This window comes from Psittacula echo, assembly GCF_963264785.1.
Source record: "Psittacula echo genome assembly, chromosome: 5".
NCBI lineage: Eukaryota > Metazoa > Chordata > Aves > Psittaciformes > Psittacidae > Psittacula > Psittacula echo.
This window is the reverse complement of record NC_137739.1, coordinates 16,068,347-16,086,933: the sequence shown is the minus strand read 5'-3', so window position 1 is coordinate 16,086,933 and position 18,587 is coordinate 16,068,347. Positions and strand designations below refer to the sequence as shown.

General features: G+C 38.7%; 1 protein-coding gene across 8 annotated transcripts in view; it reads left to right on the top strand.

Moving 5' to 3' along the window:
* The first annotated feature begins 372 nt into the window (after window positions 1-372).
* ZC3H7A (zinc finger CCCH-type containing 7A) overlaps window positions 373-18,587 on the top strand; it is a 29,934-nt gene continuing 11,719 nt past the window's right edge. For 4 of the 8 annotated variants that reach the window (XR_013957061.1, XR_013957062.1, XM_080619675.1 and 1 more), the window contains exons 1-12: window positions 470-556; window positions 7,043-7,146; window positions 8,313-8,352; window positions 9,194-9,391; window positions 9,946-10,104; window positions 11,773-11,853; window positions 11,934-11,975; window positions 12,761-12,788; window positions 13,286-13,560; window positions 15,316-15,523; window positions 16,488-16,552; window positions 17,306-17,498. Coding sequence is in view for 6 of the 8 variants with exons in the window: in XM_080619675.1 (XP_080475801.1) it covers window positions 7,079-7,146; window positions 8,313-8,352; window positions 9,194-9,391; window positions 9,946-10,104; window positions 11,773-11,853; window positions 11,934-11,975; window positions 12,761-12,788; window positions 13,286-13,560; window positions 15,316-15,523; window positions 16,488-16,552; window positions 17,306-17,498 (1,357 nt within the window). In the remaining 2 variants the exon portion in view is untranslated. The other 4 variants (XM_080619674.1, XM_080619673.1, XM_080619671.1 and 1 more) reach the window with 4 other exon arrangements.

Genomic DNA, 18,587 nt, shown 5'->3' with positions numbered 1-18,587 from the left:
GGCGGGGGCCCCGAGCGCATGCAGGGCGGCGAGAGAGCTCCGATGCCAGCGCGGATCACTCGCCTTAATCCTTACGCCAGAGCAACAAGCGGAGAGTGACATCCCTGGGCGTGGGGTCTCCCATAGGGCGCCGCGAGTGGGGGGGCCGCGTCAGGCGGCTTCCGGAAGAGCTAGTGAGGGGCCGGAAGGTGCGCGCGCTGCCCACACAGGGCTATGGCGAGGCCTGGGGAAGGACGGCAAGGAGGCCCTAGACAGCCAACCAATTAGCAGCAAGTCCTTCAGACAGCCGCTACCAATCAGAAGTGCCAGTTTCCAAAACAAGGGTGACGAGCCAACGGGAAAACCCTGAGCCGCCAGAGTTCTGCCAATCGAGTGCGAGCCATGCCCGCGGCCTCCCAGCGGCAGAGGGCGCGCTCCGGGGCGGGCAGGAGGCGGTGGCGCTGCGAGAGCGGGGCGGGGGAGGTGCTGTCGCTGTTATCGCCGCTGCTGCGGTCGCGCTCCCGGCTCGCTGGCTCCACCTTCCGCGGCGCTGCGCTCCCGCGGGCTTGAGGGGCAGGTAGGGCCGCGCGGCTGAGTGGGTGTGTGCGCGGGCGCGAGTGCTTGCGTTTGTGTGTGTGAGTGTGAGTGTGAGATCCGCGCTCCGGTCCCCCGCGCGCGGTGGGCCCCCTCCGCCTGAGGGGCGGCTCTCCGGCGGGCGCGGCCGGCTGCGGCCCTTGTCGGTTCCGCTGGAGGAGCTGGCGGCGGGCGCCCCTGGGGAAGGCTCTCCGGCGGCGATCAGGAGCCGGTTGGTGCGAACAAAGGCGGCAGTGGCGGGCGGGCCGGTGCCGGTGAGGGGCGGGCGGCGGTAAGGGGCTCACGGTTCGTTGGCGGGGGTCGGGCCTGGCGGGCTGGCGGCGGCCTCTCTGTGGGAAAGCGGGTGGTTTAAGAACTCGCCTGTTGCGCTGGGATGGGAATGAGCCCTGACGCTTGGCGGGGAAAGTGGAGACGGAAGCGCTGACAGCTGCCCGCAGCGGGACGGTGTCCGGCCCTTCCCCGTGTCCTCCCGGGCAGCCGCCGCGGCCGCTTCGGCCGGGACGAGTTTTTCAGTAGTTCTGTGCGCGCTGTTATTTGTGCTCGCGTTCGTGCGGCTGAGGGGAAAAGCAACGCCGTTTTCCGTTGCTGCTACGTGTTAAACAGTGTTCCCGGTGAGGCAGCGCTGATGTTGTAACAGAGTCATAACTGTATTGCGGGTAGTAAAAACCAAACAAAAAACCAGCCCCAAGATTCTCAATTACAGTCATCAAAGTCGATTACCAAAGCTTATCCTGGTGTACATTCTGTTGATAGATCTGGATTTATTGTTACGACCCTCATTCTGCTCAAATTGTGGGTCTGTTGTAAATGAAATGTCCAAGGGAACTGTAAACCAAAGTTTTCCACCCTCCTTAATTTGCTAGGGAATGAAGCTACTTTATAGAGTGTCTTTGTTCTCTCCTGTTTCTTTCATGGATTTAAAAAAAAAAAAGTAGGAAACCTATGAAAATAGAAAGCAAACCTTGAACAGTATCTCATTGTTTTGTGGGTAGGGAACAGGTGGGAGGAGATGCAACTAAACAGTTAAGATAAAGAATGTGAGACGAAAAGTTGTTAAACTGTTGCTGTGTATTCGGTTTCATTTGTTTTATTTAGGTGTTTAATTTTGACAGCAGTCAAGTTTGTTTCTCTTTACAAAAATAAGAACTGAAACCGAGTTATGTCTGTGTTAAGTGATTTATTTCAGCTGATAGAATTGTGTGGTCGTGTCCAGAAGTGTTAGATTAAGCAGAAGAATTAAAACGGTTGAAACGTGTCATATGCTGCTTTCCCTGTTTCCCAAAGCGTGTTGCATGTTTGAAATGCCTCATGTAACGGCCCAGTGATGCACGAGCTGGCACATGGAATGTTTTGTGGTTTTGCTGTCTGAGGGAGATATTTCTAAAAGGGCTTTGTATTAAGATTTCTATTTTCCTTTCCTCATCTTGATGCCAGTCCAAGTCTTGTTGAGCAGTTTACAGTCTCTGTAAAGCATGATATAATCTGCACTGTAGTTTATTATCTGCAATTATTCATTTAAACTGTCGGGGAGGTTAGGGTGGGCAATAAAACTGCTTTGAAACATCTGCTTAGGTCAGGCTTGTTCTGTGTTGGGTAGGTGCTTGACGTCCACTTTGATTCTTGGCTGGGTTGGAGCTGGTTTGGTCAGTGACTCCTCTCTAGGCAGCAGTTGCGATGTAGCTGCACGGGCGCCGTCTCCTGTTCTCACTTGTCTCTGCTGAGATCAGGGTCTGCTGTCCTGTGCCCCGGGTGGGAACCATACGTATACGGAGAGCTGTTTGGATCCAGATGCCTGAGCACATTATGCTTGTTGCTGCGTTTACGGGAGCGGGAGGTAGCGGCAGAGATGGTGTCGTGGTTTAAGCTCAGCCGGTAACTCAGAACTGCGCAGCCGCTGGCTCAGTCCCCCAGCTTCCTCCTCCCGCTCCTGGGGGAATGGGGAAGAGAATCGGAAGAATGTAACTCCCGCGGGTTGAGATAAGAGCAGTCCAGTAACTAAGGTATAACACAAACCACTGCTGCTACCACCAATAATAATAATGATAAGGGGAATAACGAGGGAAGAGAATATAAAAGGGGAAAGGGAAAAGAAAACAATAAACACAAGTGACGCACAATACAATTGTTCACCACCCGCCGACCAATACCCAGTGTGACCCGAGCAGCGATCTAGGGCTTCCGGGTGACTCTTCGCAGTTTATATACTGAGTATGACGTGCTGTAGTATGGAATACCCCTTTGGCTAGTCTGGGTCAGGTGTCTTGTCTCTGCTTCCTCCTGGCTTCACGTGCCCCTCCTCACTTTTAGAGCATGAGACTGAAAAGTCCTTGATCAGAGTAAATATTGCTTAGCAACAACTAAAACCACTGGTATGTTATCAGCATTGTTCTGAGGCTAAAGTCAAAAACACAGCACTGCACTAGCTACTAAGAAGGAGAAAAAATAACTGTTACAGCTGAACCCAGGACAGATGAGCTTTCATTTCATAATGAAAGGCAGAAGTGTTTTATACTGTCTGCCTTTTATATTCACTCTTGTTCTGTTTCAGTCTTCCCTGCTCTCTTCGCAGTGTTCCAATTATTCTAGCACCAAGGGTGTAACGTCTCTTTCTGGGGTACAGTTTAGCTATGTGGAAACATTGGTGAACTGTTTATGTTTTCATTTTACAGACAGACATCTGGATTCACAATTTCTGATTGCTGATCAAAGTTTTGACATATGATGCTGTAGATGATGGGTTAATTTTTGACAAAGTTGATACAATATTTTGAGCTTCTTGCCTTCTCTCCTGCCTCTGTCATGAAGAGGGGGAGAAGGCTGATGCTAGAATACATAAGGGATCTCTGTGCTCACTGTGATCTTCGCTAGACTCATGCCAGCCCCAAGGTTCATAATTCAGCTGAATCGCTGAGGCTGGCAGAGATCTATCAGCAGCAATCATGATAACATTTTCAGTGTGCTTTGTACTGTTCAAGATCTAATTTGAGATTCCTGTAACCCACTAATTGTATTAATAGTGAACTCAGTGATGTATGGCAAGGGGATATGCCTCTGTATCTTTAAAGAATGTGTCTACACACTGCACTTAGTTTTTAAGTTTTGGTTCTGTGGAGAAGGAAGTGTAGCAAGGACCACTGACATCCAGTTGTTTGCAGCATTTAAGCCTGCAGGTGCAAAGAATGCTTATTTGAAGTATTTATAATAGCTGAAGCCATTAATGTCAGTAACGAGCAATAACAGAATTACATGGTCAGACGAAGCTCAGTAATTCCCAGTGGTAGTAGTTCTCATCCCCAGATAATGTTAATAAATTTTCCTCTGTTCTCCATTCATCTCTACATAAGCTGTCTGCACAGCTGTATGTAGCAGAAGAAAGGATCAGTCCTGCCCAGTTCCCTCTCCTTTGGGACTGAGTTTTCAGTTGAGGGAACTTGTATGCCTGGCAAACTGTAAATACTTGCTGCCTGGATTTGCAATTCAGAAATGGAAAGACTAGGCCAAAGTTTTAAGGAGTATGACCTTCCTTTTAAGAATAACCAAGGCCTGTATTCATTCTATGGAAAAACTCAATTATCTGCATTCTTTATGAATTTATTGACTTGTATTCCAAAGATCAGTTCTGCTTTGCAAGATAATCTAGCAGTCATTGTATTCAAAGCCCTTGTGCCTGAAAGATGGTGCCAAGCGTATGCTAAATATTGTGCATGTCCTTTCAAACTTACCTTGAATGCCTCAGGAGTGCAACAGTCTGTTCTGCCCATGACCTTAATTACTGACACATTAGTCTGCTTTTTTACTTTTTAAGATCCCATACTATTTCCTTTCCCTTTCCTTCCCATTCCCTCTTTCAGTGAATTGCACAGAGTAAAACAACAGTATAGGTTTTGCTCGTCTAGTAATTATTACAAGCATCAAAGCAAAATTTTAACTTTTTAAATGTATGCACATATGTATATTTGTTTTAAATTCTGCCCCTGCAGATGGAAGAGAAAAGCTGTTGCTAAATAGGTGGGTCTTTTTACACTTTAAAAGTGAATGGCGTTAAAAGTCAAGATGTGATCGTCTGCCTTGTATAATAACTGAGTTTAATGTGTTCCTGGTTGCTGAAGAGGATCTAAGGATAATTTGAATGGGAGAGATACTGTTAGAGGTGCTATCTGAAAAAATTATCTCTGAAAAAATCATCAAATGTTGGGGCAATGTGACTGTCAGAGTATGTTAAGGAAAGATAATTTTTGCCTGAACATTTTATGGGTGCAAATGAGTAAGTAGGAAAAAAATAGAAAACTGCTTTGAATAATAAATTACACCACTCACATATGTTCATCACTTGCTAGCTATTCTTTTATCTATGATGCCAGTCTGTAATGTTTCCATTAACTTCATTGTTATAGAGAAATAGGATCTGCAAATCCTCAAGTTTCAATATATCATTTATTCCTTAATATTTATACTAGAGGTGGTAAATATAGTTGTTACTGTGTTGGATGTTTTTCATCTGTTTTCAAGTTGTTGGTTTGGAGTACTGGGCTTGCTTAAAATTAGTAAACCTGATCTTAACACTTGCCCAGATCTTGATGTATGAAAGACTCTTGTGTTGGCAAGGTATTACTTTCTCAGTTTTTAATTCAGGGGACTAAAGCATGTTTTACATAGCTTGCTATTTTGATGGGAAAGCATATGCTGATATTGCTGCTGTCTTTGGCTAGTGTGAAAATTTCTTATTCTTTGAATTCTTAAAATGTGAATCATGAACACGTAAATAAAAAATACTCAGATACCACATAAATTTGCCATTTATATTTAGATTTCTTCATAGATATGTTGTCGTTACACATTAAAACATTTATAAGTCTTTCATATGTATGCCAAAAGCAGAGTATGTATTACTAACTTGTGGAACTGAAAAACATTTACGAAAGGTGTTAATGGTTATTTCCTTTTGGAGAATAGATTAGCGAGTGCTGTTTATATACCTAAACAAGCAGTATCTGAACAATTCCTGGTAGTGAGCTATTGTAGCTGCCCATGATGCAGACTGATTTATTTATCTACAGACTGATTTTACTTTTACTTTTTCAAAACTTGTTGATACTAGATGTCTTGGTGGGAAGTGAGGTGAAATGGGGGCCTTGGAGTACTTCCATTAATTTGCTTAGTGACCTGAAGAAAATTACTTGGTTTCTAATGCCCATTTTAGGAATGTGCTACAGTAGGACTAACTCTGTCACTTTAAATGGTGCAGGCTTCTTATAGTTGTTTAAGGTGTTTTGGAAAGGTTTGCAAATATTAGATCTGAAAGCTCATCAGATTGTTTCATTATTCCAGGTCATTTGGAGAAAGCAGGGTATCTTCTCCAACCAGTTTCTGTTCTCAGTTGGGATTTTGTTGAGTTTGCTGGGGGTTATTTTGGTTTTTGGTTTACTTTGTTTTCATTCTTCTGTCACTGATGTAAAATTGTAACCTGGCACAAAATACTGGCTATTTTTAGACTAACAGGAATGTACTGCATGCAATCCTTTTTTTAAAAACAAAACAAAACAAACCCCTATAAATTCCTACAAAAAGTAATTTTCAGAAAAAAAAGTATTTCCTCAAGCTAAAAGCCTTTTTCTAAATTTCAGTGTTTTCAGAAGAAAACTTTGTCTTACTGATCTTTGTTGTAAAAAAGTTGTGTTCTTACATTGCAATTAGTCACAACTGTGCAGCTCTGAAACCAGACTTATAGCATTCTCTTGAAGGTTATACAGATGGGCTTAGCTTGTTTAACCTGAATATTTGTAAGTCCAGTAAGTGAAAGACATGAAGGAAAAAAAAAAAATCACTGATCCAGGCTACTTAAATTGGATGGAAATGTCAAGCTGATCATTTTTTCAAATGAAGTAGGTAGCCTTTGCTGCTGGTAGTTTCCAGGGTTTTCACATTGGAAACTACCTGCAATTGGTAGACGTTATTAAAGCAGTAGTGTTTTGCTTCTAGTTACACCTTAGCGGATGGGTGACGATGAGAGACTCTAGAATGAGACTTAATGGTAGTTTTCTGTGGATTTTATTAATAAACATACTGGGTTCTTGAGTTTATTTCTACTTCAGCAAACAAATAAAAGAAGTATAAAGCTATTAAAAAGGGGACAGTGTGGAACCTTAGGTTGGTTTAGCAGTAATCCATGCAATCTGCACTTGTAATGTGGTTCAGTTTCACTAACATGACTCTGCATCATCAAAAGTAAATAAGTGGAAACCTAAAGATAAAGTAGAAATTGGAATAAATATTTTCTGTAGAAGTGTTGTGTAACTGGGCACTTACGAAGGAGGTGTTGATTCTGACCTGGGGCTTCTCCCTATGTTGCTGTTCAGTGCTGTTGCTAAGTTTTGCATGATGGACTTAGTGTTGATGTGAGGTTGGGTCTTTTTGGTCCAAATGCAAACTGCTGTGTATTAACAGCCATTTATCTTTCTTCCTTTTTGAGGAGTGGCATATCCAAAAAGTGGATGTTCAGGATAACATGTCCAATGTGTCGGAAGAGAGAAGCACTAGACAACAGGACATTAAGAAGGGACTCCAATTTATAGAGTATGATTTTGTGGTTTTATTCTTTTACGCTTATACATGTATATACATGAGATGGATAGCTCTGGGAAAGTCCTTTTAATGTGTTACCAGTGGAGGAAGGAGAAAGAGGAGGACCTGTGTTTCTCCTCAGAATATTTGCTAACACTAATATAGAAATGGGGAGCAGTCTTGAAGAAAAGACAGAACCCCTAGTTGTTCTAAAACAGAGCAGATTGAAAGTGGGAGGGCATTCCTTCTCTGCCTTTGAGAAATACCAGCACTGAATTTTTCTGGTGGGTGGAAAATGCTGATAGCCTGAAAATACACCTTATACTTCTGGACAGCTACACATAAGACTAGGTTGCTACTGAAAGGGATGGGTTTTTCACAACTACCTAAATGTTTCAACACTGGAGCTAAAAGTTAACCTAATGAAAAATTATCTTAATAGCTAATTTTCATTTGTGTCTATGCCAGATTCTTCTCAAAACGTTCCAGGATAGCTTAAAATCATTGCAAAATTTCACACTAATTCACTGCTCATGTAAAGCATTCTTAAAAAGAAAAAAAAAATCCAAAACAAAAAAAAATCCAAGGAAAAAGAAACTTGCCTGTTTACAAATCATTTTGAAACAGATTCTCAGATATGGTAAGGGAAAGGGTTCCTGGTTTTCGTCCTGAAAAGTTAGAAGTAGGTACCTTTGTTCTGTGCCGGAGAAAATCTATTTTCTGTCCTACAAAAGAACTCTTAAAATTCCTGTAGTATCACTGGTATGGCTTAATTAAAATTGATGTGTTCTTTTGACAGATAATCTGTCACTTGAAAATACTTACAAGAAGATTGCAGTTCTCCTCATGTGTAATCTGTTTCTCTGCAGTGGAGGGGAGTAAGGAAATTGTTTTTAAATTGAGGTTTTAAAGCATTCAAAACCTTAATACATTTTGAACAGCAGAGTTAAGGCTGGCTATGTGACTTCAAATGAAAATAAGTTATCAGTAATAAGAAAACACAGTTGTTTAATCAAAACTAATCTACAGCACTCTCCCCTTTTTCAGGATAGGCAGTAGACAGTATTGAAAGATTTGCCTGTTGCAGCAAGTGAGATTGTTTTTAGTAAGAACCAGTATTCTCCAATGTGATTGTCTTTAAGGAATGTTTGTAACAGTCTGTAATTTCTTTTTTCTAGATCTACTTTGCCCTATCCAGGGACACAAGAACAATATGAGGTAATGAAATTACTTTTGCATTTCCAGAAGAGTTTTTAATGTGGGCGTATCTTATTTTATTTGTTCTTGGTTTTAATCATTTAAGTAATGATATAGTATGAATGGTAAATTACAGTGTCTTAATATTGGAACAGGAGGACTAATTACATTGTGATACAAGTGTTCAGATATTTGATGCCTATAATTCACTCCTATAACAGTTCAGATTAACTCTTTTTCTGTTGATGTTAGAGATGAATGTGGGGCATTCATTGGATAAAGCAATATGCTATTCTGAGTAAAATTTAGGGTAGCAGAGCAAAAGTAAGATGAAAGGACCTCAGTCACATAAATGTTAAAAGCATATTTTGTTTCTGTACATGTTGTTATTTTGCATAATTTTTCACTTATAGGCTCAGACTCATCTTCTTAGCATTTTTATTCAATGGTAGGTGGTTTCATTGGATTTGAGAACATATTAGATAAAAATGCAATCTTTCACATTTTACATTAAGAAAAGCATTTAATTTGCAACCTTTATATACTAGTGGTCTGCCAGTTGCTATGGCTGCTACTCGCTAAAAGAATGTATGGAACATATATGGGTTTTTTAAGTTAATTATACAAAGTAATTCTGTTATCAGTAGTTCAGCTGCTCTCTTATTTACTTGTATGGGGGTGTTGAATATTAGAAATTGTCTTGGACAAATGTCAGAAGAAACATACTAATATAGACAGGAGTTTGGCATTTCATTTTGATTCCCTGAAGCCACCAGTATAAATTTTCTATTTAAAAATGTGTTTGGAAACATGGAAGATAAACAACAAAACTGCTGATGGGTGTTTCTTTTCTTTGTTCCAGTTATTTATACGAGAGCTTGTTAGAAATCTTTTTAATGAGGGGAATGATGTATATCGAGAAGGTGATTGGAGAGGATCACTGAGTCACTATACAGAAGCTATAAATGTAGCTGATTATGCTAATTCTGAAGAAATCCATGTTTCTGATGATATTTTGGAGAAGCTGCACGTGAACAGGATAGCATGTTTTTCAAATATGGTAAGCTTCTGTTTAAACCGTATGATTTCTCTAGAACAGTGTGCTAACAGAGTACGAAGACATAGGAAGTTTCCTAGTGAGTGGAAAGCTTTTGGTGTTGGGTTGAGTACTGGCATGTTTCAAATCATCATTTTGCCATATTCTTTAATATCTTCCTTTTACAAGTGTAATCCTTGAGATATTTTTTGGTTACTAACACTAGAATATTAATATAAAGGAGTCATACTAGGCTTGGAAGTTGGTAGACCAGTGTTTTTATCTATTTATACTACTGATTCCACCCGAGTCTACTGCTTTCTCTGTAGAATAAGATGGCTCTTATGAAAGAGCTGAATTGTCTTCATAAATGTCACTGGATTTTACATGAATGACATCCCTGCTTGTTTTTAATTGTGCAAGTTGTTGGCTTAGCAAAACTTACACATGCAGTGTGAGTGGCCTCGCTGCATATTTTACAGTGTTTCAGTACCTTTATGTAATAGTTTCAATTTGGTATTTTGATGATAAAGTTCTGATTAATGCCTTATTACTTTTTCTTTTTTTCCTCCTCATAGGGATTGCATGAAAAAGTTCTAGAAGACTGTGAAATAGCATTAAGATTGAATGAAAACAGTTTCAGAGCTCTCTATAGGAAAGCAAAAGCTTTGAACGAACTGGGAAGGTACAAGAAGGCTTATGATGCTGTAGCAAAATGTTCTCTTGCTGTGCCACAGGTAGGTAAATTATATATTGATGATTGTTTTTAAATATTTAATACAGAAAACACATACTTACATCAAGACCATTTAAGGTTTTTTTCTTTTGTTTTTTTTAATGCAGTATTTTTTATTCTTCTAAGAATTATTTTTTGTTATGGAAGTGAAGACTGATAGCAGAGATTATCATCCCCAAGATCAGTTTGTTATGTTAACTTTCAGCAAAAGAAATAGTCACTTTGCAGTGGGGGTCAAGTGCCAAAAACTTTTGAAATAAACACTGGAACCACTGAATTAATAGTTTCAAATTCTCTACAGTCAGAGATGTACTTACAACATAAAGGAACAACCCCTCATAATTATAATGTACAATATTGATTCTTTTGAAAACTGTATTTTAGGTTTCCAAGCACCTAGTAACATTCTTACCTGTGCATTGTCCTCATCTGAATAGCTTGCTATGCACCTCTACTCTTAGGCTTATATCTATATTAGCAAGCAGTGTGTGGTATAATAGGAGAGGATCTGTAAACTGAAATGCTGGTCCTGAGGATCCCATGATTGTTCATGGTGATTTTGTTTAGGTTTTTTCTGGTATGTGTTTTGGTTTTGTTTTTGGTTTCATTTCTGGGGTTTTTTTTTGTTTGGTTTTGTTTTTTTCAAGAACACTCCTACAGCACCTTCAATTTAATTTCATCCAAAATTAATCTAATTTGGCTTTCTGAGACCTTTGTAATGCAAACTAAAATACAGTGAATAAGGAGGATACAGAGATTTCACTTCAGAAATGCATTTCAGATTTGAACTAAAATGCTGATGAAAACTTTACATGCTTTGCTTAAAATAGACTGATCACAGAACAGAATATTATATCAAAATTACAGTTAGACAAACTGTTGAGCATAGGTTTACCTCTTGATTCAGAGTGGGTTTCAGTTGTGTTTCCAAAGACATAAGTGGTTTATCTGAATGTGTAATATTGGACTTTGGATTTTCACTTTGCACCTCTAGATCTGAATGTTTTCACTTCGAGTTAATACGCCTTAATATAAGTTCTATAAATAGCCTTTCCTAGCTGTAGGACACACTCTGGAAGCTAAATCTTAAAATCATTTAACTGAATCATTATTATAACTATAGGACAGAGTGAAATATGAACAGGCTTTTAACTCCACTTTTCTTACTGTATGATGCAATTACTGCCAACATACGGAGTTGCCGTTACATATTCAGTAGTGTTATGTAGGAGCTGACATTATGGTAATCGGAGATGTGGCTCTCAGTTTGTATAAAAACAAAACAACCCCCCCACATCCACTCTAAGAACAAACACCCTCCCCAAATGACTAAACAAAAAATACCCACCCACAAAAAAATCCCATTTCTCTGGTTTTGGCAAAAATCTTTACATTATTTTAAAATCAGTTAAATGGAAGAGAAGGATTCTGTCTATTTTCTGGCCTTTTTTTTTTTTTTTTCTTCCTTTAGTTCCAGATATTTTAGAAGTTTTGCTTGAAGGTAGTAGTATTTTTCAGCATTAGCTTGCATACTTTTGTGAAAGAATAAAAGTGCATTAAGAGACATCCTGCATGTAGGAATATTGCAGAATACAGACCGAGATGTAAACAGATATCTTGACTAGATGACAATACATGTAAATTATGAAACTTTATTTATGTCTTTTAGGATGAAAGTGTGATTAAGCTTACCCAGGAACTAGCTCAAAAACTAGGGTTAAAAATAAGGAAAGCATATGTAAGAGCAAAGGTAAGATTTTTATTTTAACATTGAGGTTTCCCTGTCTTAATAACCACTTTGTATTTAATGAAGGCATCTTCTCATTGCAGCTACCCTCCTCCAATTCAGTTTCTAGCAACGTATCAACTCAGGTAAGGTTTTACATGCTCAAAGTGCAAGCTGACTTTAGAGTGCAGGGAATAATTGTTTCATAATTTCATGATGATGAAGTGAAAATGGTGCAACTCACATTTTATGTCAGATGCTGTTAATTTGGTCTTTAGGGTTCTGTTGATCTCTCTGTTCAGTTTTGCTGTATATGTAAGGCAGACTAGGATGCACGTTAGCTTTGTAGAATAAATGTTAGCTAAATCATTAAATCCAGTGCAATGAATATATTTACTTTTAATGCCTTGAGGCAAGGGTATAGTTAATATGCCAATTTATTTATTTATTTCACTTTGTTGACAGTTATCAAAGTGAAGCGTACTGCCATAAAATCCCTTTTGATTTATGCATTTGTCCAAATACAACCTTTATTAGCAGCTGAACTTGCATTTATCTTGCTGTTTGTTCTGTGTCTGAGCAGCAGTAATGAAGAGGAGCTCATCTTACAGACTTTTTTCATGGGAGCGTAGACAATTTAGCTGTAAATGAATGAGGACATGTAGGAACAGCTCATTTAAGGTCCTATTTAGGCTTTTTTAATTCCTTGGAGTGGTTGGTTGCAGATTTTTAGTGACCCTGTGAGTTGACTTCAGTCTGCAAATGAATGCTTTGTCTAAAAAAATTATCTAAGTTCCATTATACTTCACAAATTTAAGATTTTATAAAATCTAAGTGTGAGGACTTATATTCTTAATCTGAATATTTATTTGAAGATTTTTAATTGCTCTTACAAAAAGTGCTGAGAGGTATTTTTTTTTCTCACTTACAGAATTCTTCTGTAGAAGATATTGAGTTAGGTGAGTCTTGTGTTACAACCTAGGAAGCTAGGTGTGCCATACATATATGTTGTATTTGTTGAGAAAATTCATCTTGTCATTTGAAAGATTTGTGGTAAAAACTCTGATCTGTTTATCTTTAAAACTACATATTTAAGTGCCTAAGCAAATTTCCTTTCAGTCTCCTCACCTCGATACGATTGTAACTCCTCCTATAGCATTTGTCTCATACTGTTCTCTTCAAGTTGGAAAAATAGGGAGGGGAGAATACGCCAGAGATTTAGTGGAGTATCAGGTCTGTAACTTTTCCTGTCTTTTTTAGTTTGAGTAATATATAAACACTTGAGATACAGGTACACATGAACTGGCAGTTAATGGAAGTTAGCAATATTTAATGTGGCTTTGCTTAAAAATTCTTCATGTTTCTCCACTCCCTCACCCCTCAGAGTAAAAGTTATCCAAGGTATTTTTACATCTTTGAACAAAAGTTCCAGTCATTCCGATCTTAACTGTTTCAGATTTATCTGACCAGAAGCAAGAGATGGTTTCTGCTGCTTCTTCAACAAACTTTGAAGTGTCTAAAGTGTCATCAGTACCTGTACCATCTTTATGTTCTATTATGCCTCTTCAAGTGGAAAAGGTTTCTTTGCCATCTGCAGTGCTGGCAAATGGAGGAAATGTTTCTTTCTCTATGTCAGAACCATGTTTAGATTATGGAGATGGAGATATAATTATTGGGGAAGAACTTGATGAATTACTTGATTCTGTGCCTGATCCAGATGAAAGTGTAATGGTAAGACTTTTTTGTTTGTTTTCATTCTCAAAAGATCGTCCTTGTGAGTAGGATCTTGTATTTTTATCAAGTGGGCTAGCAGTGAAATGTGAGTTTCCTCTTCTGGTTACGTTGAGCTCTGTATGTGCACAGTCAGGTTGATTTTCTCAGGTGCAGAGTCTTGCAAATGTGGCTGTAGACATACCAGGGCCCAGCAGAGCTCCAGGGACAATTACATTGCTTTTGTGTGATGGAAGACATGAGTGAGGTTGCTGGGGGAGGGACACTACTTTGGAAATACTGCTACACTACTACCAGTACTACCACAGTGGGAGGGATACTACTTCCAGGAAAGAGTGACATAGATAATTTGAAGTACGGGCTAGTATGTTGGTGTTTTTGGGAGGTGTTTTTGTTTTCTTCTGTCAGAGTATTTTTGAGGAAATAAACCCTCTCAGAACCTGAGAGTGTGTTGGAGTGCTGACCCTGTAGGAGTAGAAACCATAGTTAAACATATGCTATTAGCTTTGCAGGACAGTAGTACTTGTGCTGTGGTCTTCTAATGCATTTGTTAGTATCTCTCCAGTCAGAGCATTGTTCAGATCCACGTCCTGGATAATAGTTATACCATCATGAGTCTAATTTTTAATACTTTTTAGAAGAGATTGTTAATTTAGGCACATGAAGAGTTGTTCTTAATTACACCACCATTCCAGAGCTAGAACAGACTGTGAAGCGTACAGAGTTCCTCAACTATTAGTCAAAATGAGGGCTCTGATTGATGAGCAGAGATGTCTGAACTTATTAGCAAGGTTACTGACTGTCTGCTGTGGCCCTGTCAGTCATTTGGAGCCGTTAGTATTAGCATGCAATGTTGAATGAGGCTGTGGCATATTTAATTCTTCAGTTAGTTGTGATTTCAGTTCATTCAGATGTGGATGCAATTGGAAATCTTAAAATAAAAAATGCTTGGACTTCTAATTTTCTGTTTTATGCACTTTGTTTTGTAGAAAGTATTTTGGAAATGTAGCAATTAATTGCTTTTAATAAAGCCTAGGAAGTTTGCCGTAGTGAAAACCAGGAAGCATACAGTCTTCCAAGGTTGACTGCAGTCCTGTGTAGTGTAGAATCTTGAGTGAGTTGTAGGCTGACTTGGGGAACATAGGGAATTTCACGTTGGCTAGACTCTGTGCAGATGTATTTGTTCAACCTCCAGACAAGGAGGAAGCCTCGGGATGACAGAGAGAGGGAAGGAAAACTTCCCTACTTGATATGTTTTTAGCAGAGATATACAGAAGGATAGGTTCTTTTTCGGAGTGGATGGGAGAAGGTGATCTGCCCTTTGCAGAGTATAGTACCATTTTATTTTTTCTGAGGATTTATTTCAAAGCTAACTCTACTGCAATTTGAATCCTCTTTATTTAGAAAAAAAATCATGTTGATTCCTGACTCTTCCTACTCTTCCCTCTTGTCTTATATTTTTAACAATTTGGAAATTTAGCTCTGATCTGATTCATGAATAACTCCAAAACTTAATAAGTTAATGAACTTCAGCTAACTGAACTATGAAGTGGTTGAGTCGGGGGTAGTTCCTTGCATTAGGACAGGTTTAGGGTTTGTACTGTAGTGTGCCTTTTATTGTTGCTTTTCAGTAGGTTTATAAAAGCTTTGCGTTAATGTTACTAAAAGAAATGCTATTGCAGATTGTGTTCTTGAGAATTTTTTTTTTTCTGTGTGAACATTTTCTTTAAATTCCATTTTTTTTTTTTTCCCCAGCAAACTGCAGGAGTCAGAGGACCAATTCCCACAGGAAGCGTGGCTCCTACTGTACCTTTCTCTGCCTCCTTGTTGGGGACGCTACCAGTTAGCGCAGGATTTGTTCCTTCACCTTCTCTTTCAGAAATCTTTTCACAGCCTTTGGCTTCTTCACTGGAAAATTTTTGCTCACCATTAAGCAGCTTTTCAATCAGTGACCCAAAAAGAGGTAAGAAATGAGTCTCAATATTTAACCTTTTATGATGAGAGTTGTGCATGAGCCAACTGGCTTCTTCTTTTAAATGAGTTTTCACAACTATTCACTATTATTTAACACTTACATTTAACATTTGATCTGTGCTCACAATTTTTGAGAGTATTGATAATCAACATTAGTTGTACACAAGAATTTATAAATGAAGCTTTTGTTTACTTGGGGTCTGCATAAGCATACTCCAAGCTCCCTCTATTAAGTTTTTACTGCATTTATTGTGCAAGTCATTTGTTTCAGGTGAATAAGTAGGACGAAGGAACCATTTTCTTTCAAACTTTTTTTTTCCTTTAAACAAAGGTGTTCTTACAGCTTAAACTATTTCTCATGATTTAGCAATAAACAAGAATTCTAAAAGACTAATAAAACTGTGTGCTCTGAAAAGATACCAGTAATACATGTTTGAATTCAAACTCTGGAGACTGTTACTATGTAGTAAAATAACAAGATACAAACAGTCAGTGAACTAGAAAAGATAAAATGAAGTTCTGTCTCTAATTTACTAGTCTTACAGGAGTGTGCTCTCTTTAGAACAAAGCCAAGTTCACAAAATAAGGCTAAAAATAGAACAATCCTCTTACCTGTCTTTCATCTCATTTTTGATAGGCAGGTACTGCTTGCTTATTTAGCTACTGTTCTTGTACTGCACAAGCAGCTTCATGTTGCTTCAGCATATGCCTGTGAAGCTACTGTTGATGTTAATCAGATAGTTAAATGGAAGATGATTACCTAGTAAGTTTTTAGCCCAGATGTTTAAAAGGGGCTTTTACAGAATACAAAACATAGTCATAGCAAACAAAGAAGCCCCTTTGATGTTTGACAAAAAAACCAAACCTTTGATACTTCTTAGGAATGATAAATAATTTTTTGCATAGGATATTTTGGGAACTGAAATAATTAAAACTTCTTTGTGTTCCTTTAGACCTCTCAAGTTCAGCTTCTAGAGATGGAACACCAACACTTACCAGCAATAATTCCCCCTTGTTTGTAAGTGTTTTCTGTGTTTTCTTTCACATCAGTTCAAATGTTAACAGTTTGAAGGCTTAAACTAAGATCATAGTTTTCACAGTAGAAGTTTCTATTTTTAAAAATATGGCACTTGTACCATTAAAATGTGATTCTGGCTGAAAGACAGTTGTACAGTAGCTCACAGCAGCAGTAACTGAACATAGGAGAAAATCTGCAAAGCTTGTTCTATAAATGCAAACCTTGACTACTGTCATAGCCACTTATCCGCTCTGAGGAACTTGTAAAAGACTGTGGAAGTGTAAAATAACCAACCTAAGAGAGAGGAAATCTCTTATGATCCAAGTGCCAAAGACTAGGAATACTGGTGAACTGTCTTAATGCAGGAGCAGAGCAAAGATCGCCTTGTGTCTGAAAATCCTTCTGGTCTCTGTATTCTAGTCATGCTGTATATTTTCAGTCATGCTGCTGGCCATTGATTATGTGGGGAAGGGTGCTTGAAGGATTGCATCCTTGTGAGCCAGGATGTAGTAATAATCAGCCTGTTCTTCTCCCTGTACCTGGTTGGATCTCATTATGTGCTTAGTCTGTGCTGGGTGTATGGCTTTTGTAAAATCTCTGTGTCCCCTTCTTAGACCTGTGGTTAAATTTGTATTTTGATATTTTTTTTGTGTGTGTGTAGTCTTTCATATGCTTTAAAGAATAATTCAGTAGATTAAATGTTAGTTGTAGATAAACTATATGGATCAAGTAAAACATGCTTTCTTCCAACAGATAAATGGCCCTAGTAGTTTGTTTGGGTCAGAAAATTACATGGGAATTGCAGGCCAAACTAGAAATGACTTTTCAAATGTTTTTAGCAGTGCAACTGCTAACATACCTGTATCTCCAGCACTTGCGGGAAGAAACCCACTAGAAGGCACACATGAGCTAAGACAGGCCTGCCAGTTATGTTTTGTCAAAAAAGGTAAGGGGCTTTTGGACTCAATCGGGTTCATTTTTAAAAAATATAAAAGCATACATTTAGAACTTCAGTGTTCTTAAGTTAAAATACTGTTGGCTTCTAAGTAGTGCTAATCCTGACTTGTTCTTTGCAGATGTAGTATGATCTTATGGTTAAGGAACTGGTAAAATGTTTCAACAACTGTTTTATCATCTTTCTTCTTGTCTTTATTTCTTGTCCTAATAGATTCTTGATTCCTAAACCCATCACAAATCACCACACGCTTTCACCCACCTGTATGTAAGGTCATTCACACTCTGTATTCGCTTTCCTCCCAGCCCCCAGGGTACTGTGAAGAATGACACCTTTGCTCAAGACTAAAAAATACTTGCAATACTCTCTCTGATTGGCCATGGGGAATTGAACTGCAGTTCAAAGTGCCTGGTAACCTTCACATCCCATCTGTTTTATTGTTCTTTCAAACTAATTCTAAATCATAATCTGAGGCTTCCAAACCTTTGTAATTATTAACGCCACTGTATTGACTGAAAGTATCTTAACCAATATTGGGCTTTAATATAACTAATCTTTTTAGGCCTGAGCTGCTGCTGTTAAATAGAACCATATTCTAGAGACAATAGCTTTTATTAAGACAAATCTTAAAAACGAGCATCTTGCTTCATGTTATAGGTGTCACTGATATTGATATGCTGTAAAGAATTGTATCAAGACACTTAGGGGATGACTGCTGTAGTTTTAAGAACTTACGTATCGGGTTTTTTGGTTTTTTTATAAGAAAAATCCATGAAGTGATATTTGAAAGCCCCCTATGTTCTGCTAAAAGCAGGTGCTTATGAAATACTTGTGGAAGCACATAGCATGTTCCTAGCTTCACTTTTTGCATCAAAGCATCTATTTCTTCTGTTTCATTGCATCTCTATCAAAGCCATTAAGTGTCTCTTGCTTTTACTACCTACTTTTGAAATTGTACTCTTCATCAGCTTCTTGTCCAGGGGAACAGTCACATTCTTGGTTTTGCAGTCCCTTAAACAGCAAAATTCACTGAGCATTGCTTGTCTTAAGACTCTCTCCCTTATTTCTTCATTTTGGTGG